The 22236-nt window shown below is 38.2% G+C and overlaps 2 protein-coding genes across 3 annotated transcripts; both read left to right on the top strand.

The window, feature by feature from the left end:
• The first annotated feature begins 2992 nt into the window (after positions 1-2992).
• Positions 2993-6922, top strand: LOC141904795 (plasminogen-like). Of its 2 annotated transcripts, none has more exons than XM_074793471.1 (4): positions 2993-3160; positions 3279-3527; positions 5360-5608; positions 6808-6922. In XM_074793471.1, exons 1-4 carry the CDS (start codon positions 3079-3081, stop codon positions 6867-6869), a joined length of 642 nt encoding a protein of 213 aa, XP_074649572.1. In that variant the 5' UTR covers positions 2993-3078; the 3' UTR covers positions 6870-6922. The 2 variants fall into 2 exon arrangements, with proteins under 2 accessions (XP_074649572.1, XP_074649570.1); XM_074793469.1 differs by having other exon boundaries at positions 2993-3172.
• A 7-nt stretch (positions 6923-6929) lies between these two features.
• Positions 6930-20214, top strand: LOC141904794 (plasminogen-like). The gene is made up of 7 exons (XM_074793468.1): positions 6930-7056; positions 8144-8392; positions 11492-11740; positions 12863-13111; positions 14345-14593; positions 17695-17943; positions 20195-20214. The coding sequence occupies exons 1-7, from the start codon at positions 6930-6932 to the stop codon at positions 20197-20199; spliced, it is 1377 nt and encodes a 458-aa protein (XP_074649569.1). The 3' UTR covers positions 20200-20214.
• The last annotated feature ends 2022 nt before the right edge of the window (positions 20215-22236 follow it).

The following is a 22236-nucleotide window of genomic DNA, read 5'->3' as shown; positions in this document are numbered from 1 at the left end:
ATGATGAAACATAGGCTGTAGTTATCGCAATCTATGAGAAACAGATGTTGGTAATCGGAGATAACATTTTCTCGGAGGTCAATATAAGCAAACACCAGAGGCGCGTTCGGAGTAACAAGTCTCGGGAGCCAAAGGTAAGTGCCGTTTTTGGTCATTGTCAAGTCAGGGAGTATGACTTACTTAGTTTTTGTGATATACCAGGGGCCAGTTGCACAGTCGTGACTTATGTCAAAAAGTGGTCTTAAATCTTAAGACTGGTCTGTTTATGTGTATGTGATATCCCCAATAAGCGTACAAATATATTTTAGAGCGAAGAGTTTCAGCGAACTCAAATTCATTTAATTTCTTGAATTGCCTAATAAAATTAGCTTTATGATATTATTGAAATAGCTTTATTTTGTTTAATAGATAAAAGATTTGTATATTAAATGAGTATAGAAAGTACTTAAGTTTCAACGATACATATCAGAATCCTTTGAAATGTAATTTCGAATCAATTATCGAAGAACTGCCGATACCGATAGAATGAAGGATTCGTCTGAAAGCGGCCTGATTTTAATAATACACGTATAAGGTGTCGGTTTAACATACATCACTAATTCATTGATTCATTGATGTTGAAAGTCACCTGATATTTCATAAAATTAATTCCTGAATTGCGTTTTCATACCAGGACACATTTGTTCCTCTATAAATGGGAGACAGAAAGATCTTCTTGGCATCAATAAATAACCGAATAAAACCATAAAAAACAACATGAAATAAAGAATTAGTTGATGTTTCAAAAGAAATTGAACATAACATAATGAAATTAGAACAAAAATAAAAACTAAATATGGTGAAAAATAAGAACAAATTTAAGTTATTGTAATGTAAACACACCACCAGTATTTAGAGTATTTCTACCCAATAAATGGACTACATTGAAAAATGATGAATTATAAAGTAACCTTTTTATGCATTTTGTTTTCATCGATAGTTAGTACAGCGTATTAGTAATGCAATTATTGAACATTTTAATGCTTCATGGTGAACTGGAACCATTCACAAACTGATTAGGCATGTGACCCTGAAGACTATATATTCTCCACTCTGGACACTGAACTGAACGGACGTACGTCAGCATCGCTCCTAAACGTTAAATGAAAAGAAAATCAAAAAGCTCTGCTGGATCTCGAGGATCGGAAGGTGCTTCACCGCCAAGCAAAACAACAAAAAGGTGGAGGAGACGAAAGTGACGAAAACAACTCTTCTGAGGGTGCAGAGGAACAGGATACGTTGAGTGAAGGTTTTGACTCTACCACAGAAGTGACAAGTACGATCTACTAAAAGAAATCCGACAAATAAAGAAAGGCCAAGAGGATCTAGGTAGCTATGTGCGATCTGAAATATCTAAGCTAAAGCGAGAGTTACTAAAACAGGTGCAAACAAAATGGATCAAAAAGCTAGACTGATCAGCGAGGAAATTGACAATCAATGTACAAATATAGGCAAGCTAGAATCACGTATAGTACATATCGAGCGAGCCAACACAATTCACCAGGCTGAACTTGATAAGCTGCGCGCTGTTGGAGCGGAACGGCCCAAAGACCAAAAGACCGCCGAACAAGATGACGTGTCAGTGGTCACTGAGGCAATAAGATACACCTCTCGCTTACGTCATAGACCGGGTCTTGTCAAAATCGCGGAAACAACTTAAACAACGTACTAACTTTATCAAAACTGCTTCTAAATACCTCTAAGCGAATTCGTTGTATCATGAATTCTGAATGTTTTTTCTATGTGTGTGTATTATCGTCTATGTATGTTAATCATTTGTTGATTAGCTGTTTATACGTAAATCGCATTAATTATTGTAATTTCTATACTTCGATTTTGTTTCTGTGCTCTAAGCAATTGCATTTTTGTCGAGCAATAAAACATGTTCTATTCTATTCTATGACATTTTAGACTGCATTTGTTTGAAATTGTGCAGTTAAGATGTTTTAGACAAGGAACATAAGCTAATGAACATGTCTTGCTTCTGCCCACCATTGGATCGAAACTCTGAAAAACCTCCCGCCCTCGTCTCCTTGGAAATATGATAATACAAGTTGATTTCCACTTTTTTATCTTAAAGAAGCTCATGATAAAAAAATTCGCCCTACCTCGTCATATCAAGAAAAGAGGTTTGAATGAGAAACAAGATATCAACTTTGAACGGCCTGAGTGGTTACTGCTTGGAACCACGGCACGCTCGCATTTTGAATTGTGAAAGCTCTTTGTTATCATCAAAGTTGTTTCGACTAAACATGGTTCTATCGGTACTTTCGTACACAGTAGCCCACATGGATCCACATCAAGTATAAGTATACCCCTAGGTGGTCCTCCATCAAAATACCCGTACGAACTGATGAGAGTAATTTCGAAGAAATCTTTGTACGCCTGCAAGTACAACATTTTAACCAGTAGTCGATCGCTGTTTATCAGCTATATTTAATATTGTTATTACCGTTAAGGTATTACAGATGAACAAATGTTTTTTTTTCTGGTGCTTACTCGGCCTTTGGTGCCTCTAATATTTGTCATTGTGTAGCGATGATCATTATCACTAGAGTTGCCATAATTCTTAAGTACTACCCTACACACAACCCTAATTAAGCCATAAGACCGTGGCTGCTTTCTCTGAGCAACGTTTTACTCGACAACCTATTGCCACAAATACCCTGAAAAAATTAAATTTTTCAATTTCAAAGGCGTTGGTTAATTTATTTATGATTAATTTTATTGTTTCTAACTTTGTAGACAATAGAAATTTGGTCCAAGGTAATTAACTTACTATTGAACTTTGGGTTCCTAATGTAGCCACCAGGGGCGGGTTGAAAACGACGTTAACGCGTTAAGAGCCTTCGTTTCTTAACTTGATTGCTTTTCTTAAAAAGGTCCTACATATTAATTTAGCTTCCTACAGTTATGTTACCCGTGGACTCCAGTCTCATAAGCAATGGATTTGAAAGGTCTAAAGTTGCGGCCTAACAAACGACCGGGCTTTCTACGGGTTATTCGCTAATAATAGATCACGTGTGTCTATCACTACAGATGAGTTATTTCCTAACGCTGTGTGCCACGCCATTGGTCGTGTCGTTTATGATGTCATGCGCATTATCGCAGGATAACGATAGTACGTTTTATGGTAATGGGACTGTGTTATCCATTGGATTTATTCAAATACCGCGATTTTAATTGTGAATATCTTCTAGTTAACTAAATCCAAAAATTTTATATTTCCAAAAATTCAGTTAAAGAATGCAAAACGACTACGATGGGTAGAGAATACAGGGGAACTTTGAATCAAGCGCGATCCGGAAAAACGTGTCAAGCCTGGAATTCTCGATCACCTCACAAACATGACCGTTACAATATGCTCTCCGACCGGAAAACGGCTGCGAATTATTGTAGGAACCCCGACAATACAACAGGAGGACCCTGGTGTTATACCACTGATCCCGCGGTACGTTGGGAATACTGCGACGTAAGAAGTTGTCCAGGTAAATATATCCTCTGTCATGAGGTCAGTAGTTTAAAGGTTTGCTATAAGTAAAGTTAACCATCAGGGGCAATAATACGGTAATGATCCTACAATACAGAAAAAAATAAGCCCGAAAGGTTTTCTCGAATTACGCTTTATTTGACATTTTACTGTATCCTATAAGTCAACTTCAGAAACTTTTCAGTATTCCCCAAAGTAGTGAAATGTTGGAATAATGTATAGCTCAAGAAAAGCTTTCGGACTTATTTCTCTTTTCTATTGTGAGATGTTTACTATCGCTCCAACACGGACACAGTGTTTGATCAGGATCATCAGGGGCCAGTTGCTAAGAATTTGATTGAAATTAACTGGGAATGAATGCCACAGCGACAATTGACACTGTAGTATAACTATTTGTTTACTCACAAACCTCTTTGATTCTGGCTTCTGATCATAATACGGTAAAATGTAGTTTCATTTTCACTACGTCAATTATCCACAGGTTAAGTTCAACTCACTTTTGGACAACTGACACCTGTTGTGGTTTTGACTTTCATTCGCAGGAACGTTGAATAATATAATAACTTAGTAATTCGATATTATATTCGTACCTGTGCATATTTTGTTACCACAATCAATTGCAAAATTGTAGCTGTTGAGATGTTCTATGATTGTGGTGAGTTTCCAGGTCATTGGTTTTTGTATATGGTCACCAGGGGAGTTGAACATTGGAATTGCTAGATTGTTGAGCATTTGAAACCACTTTCCAAGTGGGTATGGTGTACTTTCATACGCACATTATTATTCTGAAGACATTGCATGTGGCCAACCAATAACGACATCTGAAAGGAAGACAGCAAAACTTGTTTGCCTAGTTAAGAACTTTCGGACTTATTTTTCTTTTCTGTATTATGAGATGTTCACTATCGCTCCAACACGGACACAGTGTTTGGTCAGGATCATAAGGGGCAAGTTGCTAAGAATTTGATTGAAATTAACTGGGAATGAATGCCACAGCGACAATTGACACAGTAGTATAACTATGGTTTTACTCACAAAAACCTTTTTGAATCTGGCTTCTGATAATACTACGGTAACAATGTAGTTTCATTTTCACTACGTCAATTATCCACAGGTAAGCAAAGTTCAACTCATTTTTGGACAACTGACACCTGTTGTGGTTTTTACTTTCATTCGCACGGCGTTGAATAATACAATAACTTAGTATTTCGATATTATATTCGTACCTGTGCATATTTTGTTACCACGATCGATTGCGAAATTGTAGCTGCTGACATGTTCAATGATTGTGGTGAGTTTCCAGGTCATTGGTTTTTGTATATGGTCACCAGGGGCCGGTTGCATAGTCATGACTTAGATTTAAGACCAGTTTAAGACCAACTTAGTTCTATAGCCAATCTAACAACTTAAGACCAGTCTTAAGATTTAAGACCACTTTTGGACTTAAGTCACGACTGTGCAACTGGCCCCAGGGGAGTTGAACTGAGAATTGTTAGATTGTTGAGCATTTGAAACCACTTTCCAAGTATGTATGGTGTACCTGGACTCCTAGTTACTTTCATACGCACATTATTATTTTGAAGACATTGCATGTGGCCAACCAATAACGACATCTGAAAGCAAAACTGAACCTACAAACAAAATCCTCATTCTGTCATTTCCTCATGATAAGTGATTCATATGACAATGGAAGGTTCCTGTATGTCGATTTGTGCGTTTAAGAGATATTTTCGGATAATTCCCTGGCCACAACGGACAAACAAATGCGCTCTTGTTTAGTTAATGTAGTTGTATTTCTGAGTTAACATCCTACGCCGTGACAAATTTCAGTTAAAGAATGCAAAACGACTACGTTGGGTAGAGAATACAGGGGAACTTTGAATCAAGCGCGATCCGGAAAAACGTGTCAAGCCTGGAATTCTCGATCACCTCACAACCATGGCCGTTACAATATGCTCTCCGACCGGAATACGGCTGCGAATTATTGTAGGAACCCCGACAATACAACAGGAGGACCCTGGTGTTATACCACTGATCCAGCGGTACGTTGGGAATACTGCGACGTAAGAAGTTGTCCAGGTAAATATATTCTCTGTCATGAGGCCAGTAGCTAAAAAGTTTGCTGTAAGTATAGTTTATTGTCTGCGGCCATAATGCGGTAAATATCCCACAATACAGAAAAGAAATATTAATTCTCGAGTTTTCTCTTCATTTGACATTTTACTGTATCCTATTAGTCATCTTCAGGAACTTTTCAGTATTCCCCAAAGAAGTAAAATGTCGGAATAATGTAAAGCTCAAGAAAAGCTTCCAGACTTATTTTTTCTTTTCTGTATTGTGAGATGTCCACTATCGCTCCAACACGGACACAGTGTTTGGTCAGGATCATCAGGGGCAAGTTGCTAAGAATTTGATTGAAATTAACTGGGAATGAATGCCACAGCGACAATTGACACAGTAGTATAACTATGTTTTTACTCACAAAACCTTTTTGAATCAGGCTGCTGATGATACTACGGTAACAATTTAGTTTCATTTTCACTTCGTCAATTATCCACAGTTTAAGCAAAGTTCAACTCACTTTTGGAAAACTGACACCTGTTGTGGTTTTTACTTTCATACGCAGGGGCGTTGAATAATACAATAACTTAGTATTTCGATATTATATTCGTACCTGTGCATATTTTGTTACCACGATCGATTGCGAAATTGTAGCTGCTGACATGTTCTATGATTGTGGTGAGTTTCCAGGTCATTGGTTTTTGTATATGGTCACCAGGGGCCGGTTGCATAGTCATGACTTAGATTTAAGACCAGTTTAAGACCAACTTAGTTCTATAGCCAATCTAACAACTTAAGACCAGTCTTAAGATTTAAGACCACTTTTGGACTTAAGTCACGACTGTGCAACTGGCCCCAGGGGAGTTGAACTGAGAATTGTTAGATTGTTGAGCATTTGAAACCACTTTCCAAGTATGTATGGTGTCCCTGGACTCCTAGTTACTTTCATACGCACATTATTATTTTGATGACATTGCATGTGGCCAACCAATAACGACATCTGAAAGCAAAACTGAACCTACAAACAAAATCCTCATTCTGTCATTTCCTCATGATAAGTGATTCATATGACAATGAAAGGTTTCTGTATGTCGATTTGTGCGTTTAAGAGATATTTTCGGATAATTCCCTGGCCACAACGGACAAACAAATGCGCTCTTGTTTAGTTAATGTAGTTGTATTTCTGAGTTAACATCCTACGCCGTGACAAATTTCAGTTAAAGAATGCAAAACGACTACGTTGGGTAGAGAATACAGGGGAACTTTGAATCAAGCGTGATCCGGAAAAACGTGTCAAGCCTGGAATTCTCGATCACCTCACAACCATGGCCGTTACAATATGCTCTCCGACCGGAATACGGCTGCGAATTATTGTAGGAACCCCGACAATACAACAGGAGGACCCTGGTGTTACACCACTGATCCCGCGGTACGTTGGGAATACTGCGACGTAAGAAGTTGTCCAGGTAAATATATTCTCTGTCATGAGGCCAGTAGCTAAAAAGTTTGCTGTAAGTATAGTTTATTGTCTGCGGCCATAATGCGGTAAATATCCCACAATACAGAAAAGAAAAATTAATTCTCGAGTTTTCTCTTCATTTGACATTTTACTGTATCCTATTAGTCATCTTCAGGAACTTTTCAGTATTCCCCAAAGAAGTAAAATGTCGGAATAATGTATAGCTCAAGAAAAGCTTCCAGACTTATTTTTCTTTTCTGTATTGTGAGATGTTCACTATCGCTTTAACACGGACACAGTGTTTGGTCAGGATCATCAGGGGCAAGTTGCTAAGAATTTGATTGAGATTAACTGGGAATGAATGCCACAGCGACAATTGACACAGTAGTATAACTATGTTTTTACTCACAAAACCTTTTTGAATCAGGCTTCTGATAATACTACGGTAACAATTTAGTTTCATTTTCACTACGTCAATTATCCACAGTTTAAGCAACGTTCAACTCACTTTTGGACAACCGACACCTGTTGTGGTTTTTACTTTCATTCGCACGGCGTTAAATAATACAATAACTTAGTATTTCGATATTATATTCGTACCTGTGCATATTTTGTTACCACGATCAATTGCGAAATTGTAGCTGTTGAGATGTTCTATGATTGTGGTGAGTGTCCAGGTCATTGGTTTTTGTATATGGTCACCAGGGGAGTTGAACATTGGAATTGTTAGATTGTTGAGCATTTGAAACCACTTTCCAAGTGGGTATGGTGTCCCTGGACTCCTACTTACTTTCATACGCACACTATTATTCTGAAGACATTGCATGTGGCCAACCAATAACGACATCTGAAAGCAAGACAGCAAAACTTGTTTTGCCTACCACAACTGAACGTACGAACAACATCCTTATTTTATCATTTCCACACGATAAGTGATTCAAATGACAATTGAAGTTTCTGTTTGTCGATTTGTGCGTTAAAGAGATATTTTCGGATAATTAATTCACTGGCCACAACGGACAAACAAATGCACTCTCGTTTAGTTAATGTAGTTATATTTCTTAGTTAACATCCTACGCCGTGACAAATTTCAGTTAAAGAATGCAAAATGACAACGATGGGTAGAGAATACAGGGGAACTTTGAATCAAGTGCGATCCGGGAAAACGTGCCAAGCCTGGAATTCTCGATCACCTCACAAACATGGCCGTTACAATATGCTCTCCGACCGGAATACGGCTGCGAATTATTGTAGGAACCCCGACAATACAACAGGAGGACCCTGGTGTTATACCACTGATGCCGCGGTACGTTGGGAATACTGCGACGTAAAAATATGTCCAGGTAAGTATATTCTCTGTCATTGTCAAGGGAAACCTGGCACAACTGTGGAAGTCATGAGGCTAGTAGCTTAAAAGGTTGCTGAAAGTATAGTTAACTGTCTGCGGCCATAATGCGGTAAAGATCCTACAATACAGAAAAGAAATATTAATTCTCGAGTTTTCTCTTCATTTGACATTTTACTGTATCCTATTAGTCATCTTCAGGAACTTTTCAGTATTCCCCAAAGAAGTAAAATGTCGGAATAATGTAAAGCTCAAGAAAAGCTTCCAGACTTATTTTTCTTTTCTGTATTGTGAGATGTCCACTATCGCTCCAACACGGACACAGTGTTTGGTCAGGATCATCAGGGGCAAGTTGCTAAGAATTTGATTGAAATTAACTGGGAATGAATGCCACAGCGACAATTGACACAGTAGTATAACTATGTTTTTACTCACAAAACCTTTTTGAATCAGGCTTCTGATAATACTACGGTAACAATTTAGTTTTATTTTCACTTCGTCAATTATCCACAGTTTAAGCAAAGTTCAACTCACATTTGGACAACTGACACCTGTTGTGGTTTTTATTTTCATACGCAGGGGCGTTGAATAATACAATAACTTAGTATTTCGATATTATATTCGTACCTGTGCATATTTTGTTACCACGATCAATTGCGAAATTGTAGCTGCTGAGATGTTCGGCCCAAGTGTAGAATACGGAGTAATAGTGCAAAGGTGTAGGAACATATTCGATAGGTTGGTAGTGATTCGGTTCTTCATTATTTACATGGTATACTGGGTGACTGGAGGACCGGCCGAGTGGATGACTGGCCGACTGGACGACCGGCCGACTGGATGACTGGTTGACCGGATGACTGGCCGACTGGATGACTGGCCGACTGGACGATCTTCGTCTCCGGTCCAACTAACGCCGCAACCACGGATATCAGCGCGCTAAGGGACATAGTCATGTGACAGTTGCATGCTTTCTCCATTGCCTCCATGTACTCGTATAACTCCTTACTAAGCATTGTTTCCCAATCAAATTGAATTGAAAACGCTGCCTTGTACAGTTTCTGCACAGACTGCGGCGAAAATTTCGACATTACTGTGCATTGAATTCTGTCGACTGATTATAATGCCCTCGACACTAGAACGTGTCCTGGTAGCAAGGTCCCGATGAAATAAAACGAAATAACAACACATTACAGTTACAAATTGTAAATAAGAATTCACTATTGACGAATATGTGCATACATGTCATTCAATTGAATTGTTGTCACGCTATTGTGGGGGTACACAATACCAATATCCGTGAATATCTGACCATATATATCGCCATGTTCACCCCCGAATCTGAATCGATATGTGAACTCGTCTAAGTAGTTTCCCAACATAGATGATACACACCCTTTTCTGCCTACCACTTATTGTTTCACATTGCCCCAAACACCTTCGATCATATTGGTGGCGACACCCTCTTCGGACTTAAATGATTTTGTATGGTTCACGGTACCATGTTTGTAACCGACATTGTCAAGGCCTGCATATGATGCCCACATGTCCGAATAGATTGTGGCACCACGCGCTACTGTTCGCTGAATAATAGGGGTCAAAGTCGCTGCACTCCTATCGTTCACTATTTCCAGATGGATGTTACGGGTTCCACGCTCAACTAGCCCGAATACCCAACCATGTTTTTGCACGCTATGCCGCGGTGGTACTTGCGTTTCTTTCCAAATTGGCTCTCGTCGGTTTCGATGACGTCATCCTCGATTTCACCGCCCATAAGCACCGGCTTGCTTTTTACCGTTACGGATAAAACCTCCTGTAAACGATGAGACCACTCCATGATCGTTTTCAATCCAACATTCGGTAATAGTTCGTGGCACTAGTACTGTTGCAGGTCGAGCGCGAAACAATACACTATCATAACCAGATTTTGCAGTTTGACATTTGAATTCGAGAAAAATTAGCCTTTCCGGACAGATTGTTTACTGGCACATATTCCGCAAACCCAATTCGACAGGTTAACTTTCAGTTCATATCACAAGAGCAGTAAATGCAGTGAGAGCTGCGCTTCAAATTATATTGTTATCCTGAAGAAACTTGATCGTTTTATCCAAACTACCAGTTATTGTTTGGACGAATTCAACAACTCCAGGCGCAACAGGTCTGGAACTTTCCATGGCTATAACACAAATGCCTACTTGCTCATTCGACCAGTCGACCAGTCCCCAGATCACCCAGTCATCCAGTCATCTAGTCGGCCGGTCACCACGGTCATTCAGTCATCGAATCGACCAGTCGGCCAGTCGACCAGTCCTCCGATCATAGTTATCCAGTCGACCAGTCGGCCAGTCGACCAGTCCTCCAATCATACAGTCATCCAGTCGACCAGTCGGCCGGTCGCCCAGTCAGCTGGTCATTCAGTCGACCAGTCGTCCAGTCAGCCGGTCGTCCAGTCATCCAGTTGGCCGGTCGTCCAGTCATCCAGTCAACCAGTCATCCAGTCATCCAGTCATCCAGTCAACCAGTCATCCAGTCGACCGGTCGTCCAGTCATCCAATCAACCAGTCATTCAGTCATCTAGCGTATATACTCCTTTTCGCGGAGGGATATCAATATAGCATTTGTACTGGAACTACTTAACCGGATTCTACACTTGGGCCAGATGTTCTATGATTGTGGTGAGTTTCCAGGTCATTGGTTTTTGTATATGGTCACCAGGGGAGTTGACCATTGGAATTGTTAGATTGTTGAGCATTTGAAACCACTTTCCAAGTGGGTATGGTGTCCCTGGACTCCTACTTACTTTCATACGCACACTATTATTCTGAAGACATTGCATGTGGCCAACCAATAACGACATCTGAAAGCAAGACAGCAAAACTTGTTTTGCCTACCAAAACTGAACCTCTAAACAACATCCTCATTTTATCATTTCCACACGATAAGTGATTCCTATGACAATTGAAGTTTCTATATGTCGATTTGTGCGTTAAAGAGATATTTTCGGATAATTCACTGGCCACAACAGACAAACAAATGCACTCTCGTTTAGTTAATGTAGTTATATTTCTTAGTTAACATTCTACGCCGTGACAAATTTCAGTTAAAGAATGCAAAATGACTACGATGGGTAGAGAATACAGGGGAACTTTGAATCAAGTGCGATCCGGGAAAACGTGCCAAGCCTGGAATTCTCGATCACCTCACAAACATGACCGTTACAATATGCTCTCCGACCGGAATACGGCTGCGAATTATTGTAGGAACCCCGACAATACAACAGGAGGACCCTGGTGTTATACCACTGATGCCGCGGTACGTTGGGAATACTGCGACGTAAAAATATGTCCAGGTAAGTATATTGTCTGTCATTGTCAAGGGAAACCTGGCAGAACTGTGGAAATCATGAGGCTAGTAGCTTAAAAGTTTGCTGAAAGTATAGTTAACTGTCTGCGGCCATAATGCGGTAAAGATCCCACAATACAAAAAAGAAAAATTAATTCTCGAGTTTTCTCTTCATTTGACATTTTACTGTATCCTATTAGTCATCTTCAGGAACTTTTCAGTATTCCCCAAAGAAGTAAAATGTCGGAATAATGTATAGCTCAAGAAAAGCTTCCAGACTTATTTTTCTTTTCTGTATTGTGAGATGTTCACTATCGCTTTAACACGGACACAGTGTTTGGTCAGGATCATCAGGGGCAAGTTGCTAAGAATTTGATTGAGATTAACTGGGAATGAATGCCACAGCGACAATTGACACAGTAGTATAACTATGTTTTTACTCACAAAACCTTTTTGAATCAGGCTTCTGATAATACTACGGTAACAATTTAGTTTCATTTTCACTACGTCAATTATCCACAGTTTAAGCAACGTTCAACTCACTTTTGGACAACCGACACCTGTTGTGGTTTTTACTTTCATTCGCACGGCGTTAAATAATACAATAACTTAGTATTTCGATATTATATTCGTACCTGTGCATATTTTGTTACCACGATCAATTGCGAAATTGTAGCTGTTGAGATGTTCTATGATTGTGGTGAGTGTCCAGGTCATTGGTTTTTGTATATGGTCACCAGGGGAGTTGAACATTGGAATTGTTAGATTGTTGAGCATTTGAAACCAATTTCCAAGTGGGTATGGTGTCCCTGGACTCCTACTTACTTTCATACGCACACTATTATTCTGAAGACATTGCATGTGGCCAACCAATAACGACATCTGAAAGCAAGACAGCAAAACTTGTTTTGCCTACCACAACTGAACGTACGAACAACAGCCTTATTTTATCATTTCCACACGATAAGTGATTCAAATGACAATTGAAGTTTCTGTTTGTCGATTTGTGCGTTAAAGAGATATTTTCGGATAATTAATTCACTGGCCACAACGGACAAACAAATGCACTCTCGTTTAGTTAATGTAGTTATATTTCTTAGTTAACATCCTACGCCGTGACAAATTTCAGTTAAAGAATGCAAAATGACAACGATGGGTAGAGAATACAGGGGAACTTTGAATCAAGTGCGATCCGGGAAAACGTGCCAAGCCTGGAATTCTCGATCACCTCACAAACATGGCCGTTACAATATGCTCTCCGACCGGAATACGGCTGCGAATTATTGTAGGAACCCCGACAATACAACAGGAGGACCCTGGTGTTATACCACTGATGCCGCGGTACGTTGGGAATACTGCGACGTAAAAATATGTCCAGGTAAGTATATTCTCTGTCATTGTCAAGGGAAACCTGGCACAACTGTGGAAGTCATGAGGCTAGTAGCTTAAAAGGTTGCTGAAAGTATAGTTAACTGTCTGCGGCCATAATGCGGTAAAGATCCTACAATACAGAAAAGAAATATTAATTCTCGAGTTTTCTCTTCATTTGACATTTTACTGTATCCTATTAGTCATCTTCAGGAACTTTTCAGTATTCCCCAAAGAAGTAAAATGTCGGAATAATGTAAAGCTCAAGAAAAGCTTCCAGACTTATTTTTCTTTTCTGTATTGTGAGATGTCCACTATCGCTCCAACACGGACACAGTGTTTGGTCAGGATCATCAGGGGCAAGTTGCTAAGAATTTGATTGAAATTAACTGGGAATGAATGCCACAGCGACAATTGACACAGTAGTATAACTATGTTTTTACTCACAAAACCTTTTTGAATCAGGCTTCTGATAATACTACGGTAACAATTTAGTTTTATTTTCACTTCGTCAATTATCCACAGTTTAAGCAAAGTTCAACTCACATTTGGACAACTGACACCTGTTGTGGTTTTTATTTTCATACGCAGGGGCGTTGAATAATACAATAACTTAGTATTTCGATATTATATTCGTACCTGTGCATATTTTGTTACCACGATCGATTGCGAAATTGTAGCTGCTGACATGTTCAATGATTGTGGTGAGTTTCGAGGTCATTGGTTTTTGTATATGGTCACCAGGGGCCGGTTGCATAGTCATGACTTAGATTTAAGACCAGTTTAAGACCAACTTAGTTCTATAGCCAATCTAACAACTTAAGACCAGTCTTAAGATTTAAGACCACTTTTGGACTTAAGTCACGACTGTGCAACTGGCCCCAGGGGAGTTGAACTGAGAATTGTTAGATTGTTGAGCATTTGAAACCACTTTCCAAGTATGTATGGTGTCCCTGGACTCCTAGTTACTTTCATACGCACATTATTATTTTGAAGACATTGCATGTGGCCAACCAATAACGACATCTGAAAGCAAAACTGAACCTACAAACAAAATCCTCATTCTGTCATTTCCTCATGATAAGTGATTCATATGACAATGAAAGGTTTCTGTATGTCGATTTGTGCGTTTAAGAGATATTTTCGGATAATTCCCTGGCCACAACGGACAAACAAATGCGCTCTTGTTTAGTTAATGTAGTTGTATTTCTGAGTTAACATCCTACGCCGTGACAAATTTCAGTCAAAGAATGCAAAACGACTACGTTGGGTAGAGAATACAGGGGAACTTTGAATCAAGCGCGATCCGGAAAAACGTGTCAAGCCTGGAATTCTCGATCACCTCACAACCATGGCCGTTACAATATGCTCTCCGACCGGAATACGGCTGCGAATTATTGTAGGAACCCCGACAATACAACAGGAGGACCCTGGTGTTACACCACTGATCCCGCGGTACGTTGGGAATACTGCGACGTAAGAAGTTGTCCAGGTAAATATATTCTCTGTCATGAGGCCAGTAGCTAAAAAGTTTGCTGTAAGTATAGTTTATTGTCTGCGGCCATAATGCGGTAAATATCCCACAATACAGAAAAGAAATATTAATTCTCGAGTTTTCTCTTCATTTGACATTTTACTGTATCCTATTAGTCATCTTCAGGAACTTTTCAGTATTCCCCAAAGAAGTAAAATGTCGGAATAATGTAAAGCTCAAGAAAAGCTTCCAGACTTATTTTTCTTTTCTGTATTGTGAGATGTCCACTATCGCTCCAACACGGACACAGTGTTTGGTCAGGATCATCAGGGGCAAGTTGCTAAGAATTTGATTGAAATTAACTGGGAATGAATGCCACAGCGACAATTGACACAGTAGTATAACTATGTTTTTACTCACAAAACCTTTTTGAATCAGGCTTCTGATAATACTACGGTGACAATTTAGTTTCATTTTCACTTCGTCAATTATCCACAGTTTAAGCAAAGTTCAACTCACATTTGGACAACTGACACCTGTTGTGGTTTTTATTTCCATACGCAGGGGCGTTGAATAATACAATAACTTAGTATTTCGATATTATATTCGTACCTGTGCATATTTTGTTACCACGATCAATTGCGAAATTGTAGCTGCTGAGATGTTCGGCCCAAGTGTAGAATACGGAGTAATAGTGCAAAGGTGTAGGAACATATTCGATAGGTTGGTAGTGATTCGGTTCTTCATTATTTACATGGTATACTGGGTGACTGGAGGACCGGCCGAGTGGATGACTGGCCGACTGGACGACCGGCCGACTGGATGACTGGTTGACCGGATGACTGGCCGACTGGATGACTGGCCGACTGGACGATCTTCGTCTCCGGTCCAACTAACGCCGCAACCACGGATATCAGCGCGCTAAGGGACATAGTCATGTGACAGTTGCATGCTTTCTCCATTGCCTCCATGTACTCGTATAACTCCTTACTAAGCATTGTTTCCCAATCAAATTGAATTGAAAACGCTGCCTTGTACAGTTTCTGCACAGACTGCGGCGAAAATTTCGACATTACTGTGCATTGAATTCTGTCGACTGATTATAATGCCCTCGACACTAGAACGTGTCCTGGTAGCAAGGTCCCGATGAAATAAAACGAAATAACAACACATTACAGTTACAAATTGTAAATAAGAATTCACTATTGACGAATATGTGCATACATGTCATTCAATTGAATTGTTGTCACGCTATTGTTGGGGTACACAATACCAATATCCGTGAATATCTGACCATATATATCGCCATGTTCACCCCCGAATCTGAATCGATATGTGAACTCGTCTAAGTAGTTTCCCAACATAGATGATACACACCCTTTTCTGCCTACCACTTATTGTTTCACATTGCCCCAAACACCTTCGATCATATTGGTGGCGACACCCTCTTCGGACTTAAATGATTTTGTATGGTTCACGGTACCATGTTTGTAACCGACATTGTCAAGGCCTGCATATGATACCCACATGTCCGAATAGATTGTGGCACCACGCGCTACTGTTCGCTGAATAATAGGGGTCAAAGTCGCTGCACTCCTATCGTTCACTATTTCCAGATGGATGTTACGGGTTCCACGCTCAACTAGCCCGAATACCCAACCATGTTTTTTGCACGCTATGCCGCGGTGGTACTTGCGTTTCTTTCCAAATTGGCTCTCGTCGGTTTCGATGACGTCATCCTCGATTTCACCGCCCATAAGCACCGGCTTGCTTTTTACCGTTACGGATAAAACCTCCTGTAAACGATGAGACCACTCCATGATCGTTTTCAATCCAACATTCGGTAATAGTTTGTGGCACTAGTACTGTTGCAGGTCGAGCGCGAAACAATATTTTCATTTTCATTATTTTCATTTTCATTATTTTCATTATTTTCATTATTTTCATTATTTTCATTATTATTTTCATTATTATTTTCATTATTATTTTCATTATTTTCATTTTCATTATTTTCATTTTCATTATTTTCATTTTCATTATTTTCATTTTCATTATTTTCATTTTCATTTTCATTATTTTCATTTTCATTATTTTCATTTTCATTTTCATTATTTTCATTTTCATTATTTTCATTTCATTTTCATTTTCATTATTTTCATTTTCATTTTCATTATTTTCATTTTCATTATTTTCATTTTCATTTTCATTATTTTCATTTTCATTTTCATTATTTTCATTTTCATTATTTTCATTTTCATTTTCATTATTTTCATTTTCATTATTTTCGTTTTCATTATTTTCATTTTCATTTTCATTATTTTCATTTTCATTATTTTCATTTTCATTTTCATTATTTTCATTTTCATTGTTTTCATTTTCATTATTTTCATTTTTATTTTCATTATTTTCATTTTCATTATTTTCATTATTTTCATTATTTTCATTATTTTCATTTTCATTATTTTCATTTTCATTATTTTCATTTTCATTATTTTCATTTTCATTATTTTCATTTTCATTTTCATTATTTTCATTTTCATTATTTTCATTTCATTTTCATTTTCATTATTTTCATTTTCATTTTCATTATTTTCATTTTCATTATTTTCATTTTCATTTTCATTATTTTCATTTTCATTTTCATTATTTTCATTTTCATTATTTTCATTTTCATTTTCATTATTTTCATTTTCATTATTTTCGTTTTCATTATTTTCATTTTCATTTTCATTATTTTCATTTTCATTATTTTCATTTTCATTTTCATTATTTTCATTTTCATTGTTTTCATTTTCATTATTTTCATTTTTATTTTCATTATTTTCATTTTCATTATTTTCATTATTTTCATTATTTTCATTATTTTCATTATTTTCATTATTTTCATTATTTTCATTATTATCATTATTTTCATTATTATCATTATCATTATCTTTATTATCATTATTATTTATTATTATTATCATTTTTATTTTCATTTTCATTTTTATTTTCATTTTTATTTTCATTTTCATTTTTATTTTTATTATTATTATTATTTATTATTATTATTATTATTATTATTATTATTAATGTAGTTGTATTTCTGAGTTAATATCCTACGCCGTGACAAATTTCAGTGAAAGAATGCAAAACGACTACGTTGGGTACAGAATACAGGGGAACTTTGAATCAAGCGCGATCCGGGAAAACGTGCCAAGCCTGGAATTCTCGATCACCTCACAACCATGGCCGTTACAATATGCTCTCCGACCGGAATACGGCTGCGAATTATTGTAGGAACCCCGACAATACAACAGGAGGACCCTGGTGTTATACCACTGATCCAGCGGTACGTTGGGAATACTGCGACGTAAGAAGTTGTCCAGGTAAATGCGGCCATGAGGTCAGTAATTAGAAAGTTAAGTAAAGTCAACCGTTAGGGGCCATAACATGGTGATGATCCAACGATACAGTAAAGAGAAATAAATCGAACAGTTTTCTTGAGTAACAATTTATTCGACGTTTTACCGTATCATATGATCGTCATTAGGAAGTGTTCAGCATTTCTGAAGATGACTATTAGGATGTAGTTAAATGTCGGAATAATGTATAGCTCAAGGAAGGTAACCAGAGGCCAGTTGCTATGAAGTTGGTTGAAATTAACTAGTGAATGAATGCCAGAGTGACAACTGAAATTGTATACATTGTAGTGATCTACATTTTCAGCTCACCAACTTTTTGCATCTGGCTTCCGAGAATACCATGGTTACGATACGGTTTTATTTTCACTACATCAATTGTCCACTGGTTGAGTTCAACTCACTTTCGGACAACTGACAACTGTTGTGGTTTTTACTTTCATACGCACATTATTATTCTAAAGCAAGTTGCCAACCAATAACGACACCTGAAAGTAAGACAGTAGAACCTATTACGCCTACCACAACCTTACTGCACCTACAACAACATCCACATTTCATCATTTTACACGATAAGTGATTCATATGACAATGGAAGTTTCTGTATGTCGATTTGTGCGCATATAGAGATATCTTTGGGACAGGCGCAGAGTGCTACACGACACACACACAAGCTCGTACAGTACACTACTCAAGGTGATGCTGTAACGCGTGCGCGTTTGACATGAAAATAGCCTGAATAATCGTAGCAGAAGATGAGCGCTGTGTTTTCTGTTTGATAGAATTTGTAATAAATTGTAATTTCCTGTGACCTGAAAATATTAAGCAGCAAACTAAAAGTATAGGTCGAGGTCTGAATATTGTAGTCGTAAATTCCAGGATTTAAAACGATCTAATAACCGATTTCTTCTGTACCGGTATTTTAACTTCCGCGGCCAACATTGGAAGAGGTTTCCATGACCCAATATTCAGCCACCCTCTGATATGTGACATCATATGAATTTTAGGCCATCCCATATTAATGGTCTGTTTACCCGACCGACCCGACTTCAAAGGTACCGAGTGAAAACTTTTTTTCTGGGATTCATTGAAATAAATTTTATTTTTGATAAAAACGGCCGACCGACCCACTGCCTACGTATGAGCTACGTATTATATCGTGTGAAAACATGCCTTGTCAATGTGGCCTAATTCAAGTTTTCCAGGAAACTGGCAGTGTTCCAATAAGCTGCCATTCATTCTCATAGTGACTATATCAAAGCTGGTAACGTAAAACCGCGCACATATTCGATGTACTGTTTCATTTTTAACACAGAGATGACGCTCTGGACGAAGTTATAATTTTAGAATCATTCTCGAAATCTACGCTATTAGACAAATTTCCCGTGCACAACGTAGATGATTTTTGCGATATTGTTTCCATGTAAAAAGGTGATAAATTTGGTTTTTTTTTGCCCAAAAATTTAGCAAAAAATGTTTCCTTACCTACCGACTCATCCTGAAAAGTTGAGTCGGTGTTACGGCAAACAGACAATTATTTTGGGATGGCCTTATTTGAATATTTTTTCATATTGTGAAATATAATATAATATTTTTTGAAAATATAAAATAATTTCCCTGCTACGCCTACCTGTACCCTACAAACTTTTGGACGTGGACCGTAACCAAATGTATATCTTTGGTATAATTTGACTACAAAATAATTCTTTTAGAAAGATAAAATACAATATAAACTTGTGGAACTTTGAAGTCACGTATTAAAAAGATCTTTCAAGCAATGCCCTTACTCCAAACAACCTCTAGCTTTCAAGGTAAACCACACTTTGCCCATGGGCAATTTATTTTACCTGCGACGAAAACCACTGGGAAAATCTTTATCTCACGTATAGATAACTCCTACAGTAGAATTATATACGATAACATTTATTGAAACGAAACCACAACGGCTGTTGACTAACTACAGCCATCATCAGGAATGACCAATAGAGAAGAAGAAGTAACGAAGCATATAAACTCGCAATACATTAGCATAAGCGCCAGAAACAAGAATAGACAAAACTAGTATATAATAAGAATGGGGTACCGTAGAACATAAACGAATCCAGTTATGGATTTTATGTAACTATGCATCATCAGTAGGTGTAATACACTCTGACATACGTTTGGTAACAAAAGGTGTTTGACATATTTATTGAATGTGTTTTTTTCTTTGTTACAGAATAAAAACTGCTACAATACGATACCTTACAATACACCCGTGCCTGAAGACTGTGTAGAAATCTATAACTCTAATGGAATGACATAATGACTTTGATAATCTATCATCCTAGATATACACGGAGGGCTCGGAAACTATTTCTTTTAAAACATAAACTAATCTTGACCCGTGTGTCTCATTTATAGCCACGCTTTGGGTCCTCTGAAATAATGCTTTATACGTAGTATCTAACTGGATTTATACAAAGTGAATAAAACTACACAGGCTTTCTGCTGCAAAAATGTCGTCCGTACTTTTTATTTGTACAACACATTTCTAAAAGAAACGTTTTCTAGCTTCACTGTGTTGATACAAAACACAAATACATACAGGGTTTCTGAGCAACGCAACATTTATTCAACAAATTCTACGTTGAATGGGTGTAAATGACTGTCAGGAAAATAACAATAACTGAAATGTACATGTATCTCACATTTACGCAACACTCACCAACCACCGATCGTTTGGCTGAGAGAAGGTTAAGGATGGACCAATGTTCTCCAACAGTGTTCGTTTGGTTGTTTATTCGTGTTTATTCATCTTGGGTGCATAAGCTCCCTGGTTTCGTTACTTTTGGTATAAATCCTCTCGGAGAAAATTACTAGTGTAGAACACATTACATCTATGAGTCCATCGTTTTAATCTTCACAAAATCTCCCTTTCTTCACTACTCACTGTCTCCCAAAACTAGACTGAAACTACTCTCTCTCCAAAAACTAAAAACCATCCCTTTTCGTATCGTTTTAACTGACGAGTCCTCACGTTTTAACTGACGTGTCCTCACTTCTATATAGCCTGGCATCAAAATTTGTGACGTAGTTACTCTTCACAACATGCCACCGAACTGTGTATGACATTTCCACGTACCTACACTCGTCACACGTTACGAGTACTAGATATAATACTTGGATTTAGCCATAGCTCAAGGCCGCGCTATATGGAGTTTCCCTGCGTAGATAGATACGTCACTTTCACCTATCCTCTATTCTATACATTATTTGTGACGAAAGCATCTACGTAAATAGGAAGTCTGGTAACAGCATGAACTTGGGCATCCGTTCATATCCCCAAACTGCCACCCAATACCAGGCACAGTGGTTATTTTTCATCTAATATAGGGATTTTCCCTGTCATTTAGGGAACATCTCAAAATTTCAAATAGTTGCGGCAATTAGAATAACTGTCTTATTCCATAATAACTATCGCAATTTTGATATGCTCCCTTATTTGATCGGTAGATTTGGTTTGATCCGTGTTGGTGTCCCTAACAAACCAACCCCACCTGCTGGGAACGAAACACAGGGTTTTACTTAGAAATCGGAAATCGAAGTACAGATATAGTTGTGTGGTCGGCGGTCGAATTTTAATCGAAGTATATGATTTACGGAAATTTCTGTGCCACAGAGGTTATTCGCAGAAAGATAGCAGGTTGAGATGCAGCAGCAGCTATCCGTCGTGCCCAGGCATCCTCGCTTCCACCAGCCCCCTGGCCTCAGGAAGCGTGATTTCATTACTGACGCTGTTGCGCATGACGTCATATATCGATTTGCGAAATACTTCCTTGTTCGGTAAAACGTTCGCTGATTGGGTCCATTTAACGGGAAAACCAACTGAACGCAGTCTCAAATGTTTTGTGACTTTCTCAAAATGTATCAAAAATTTAACTAATTTTTAGTTCATAAGTCCTCAAATATTCATAAATGAACAGTTAAAAATTGTTGAAACATGTCGACTCTGCCGTAAAATCAACCTATTAACAGTCCGGAATTTGGGATAATATCGGGCTTTAGAGAACATAATGCCCCCGAGGTCTTCACATTTACAGAAAAGATTACGTAAGTGATTCACGCGCAGCTCGCGATAGGCGCACAATAGAAATCTGAGCCGCGCGTTCTTTGAGTGTCACCAATTAAGAGGACCGCTATTGTGAAAATTGACTGCGGGAGGAATATTCCTCCCAATGTCAATCGATGGAAACTTGACCATGGGGTCCGATATTCAAA

The sequence above is a fragment of the Tubulanus polymorphus genome, chromosome 4 (genome assembly GCF_964204645.1).
Source record: "Tubulanus polymorphus chromosome 4, tnTubPoly1.2, whole genome shotgun sequence".
In the NCBI taxonomy this organism is placed as follows: Eukaryota; Metazoa; Nemertea; class Palaeonemertea; order Tubulaniformes; family Tubulanidae; genus Tubulanus; species Tubulanus polymorphus.
This window is presented reverse-complemented; position numbering and strand designations above follow the sequence as displayed.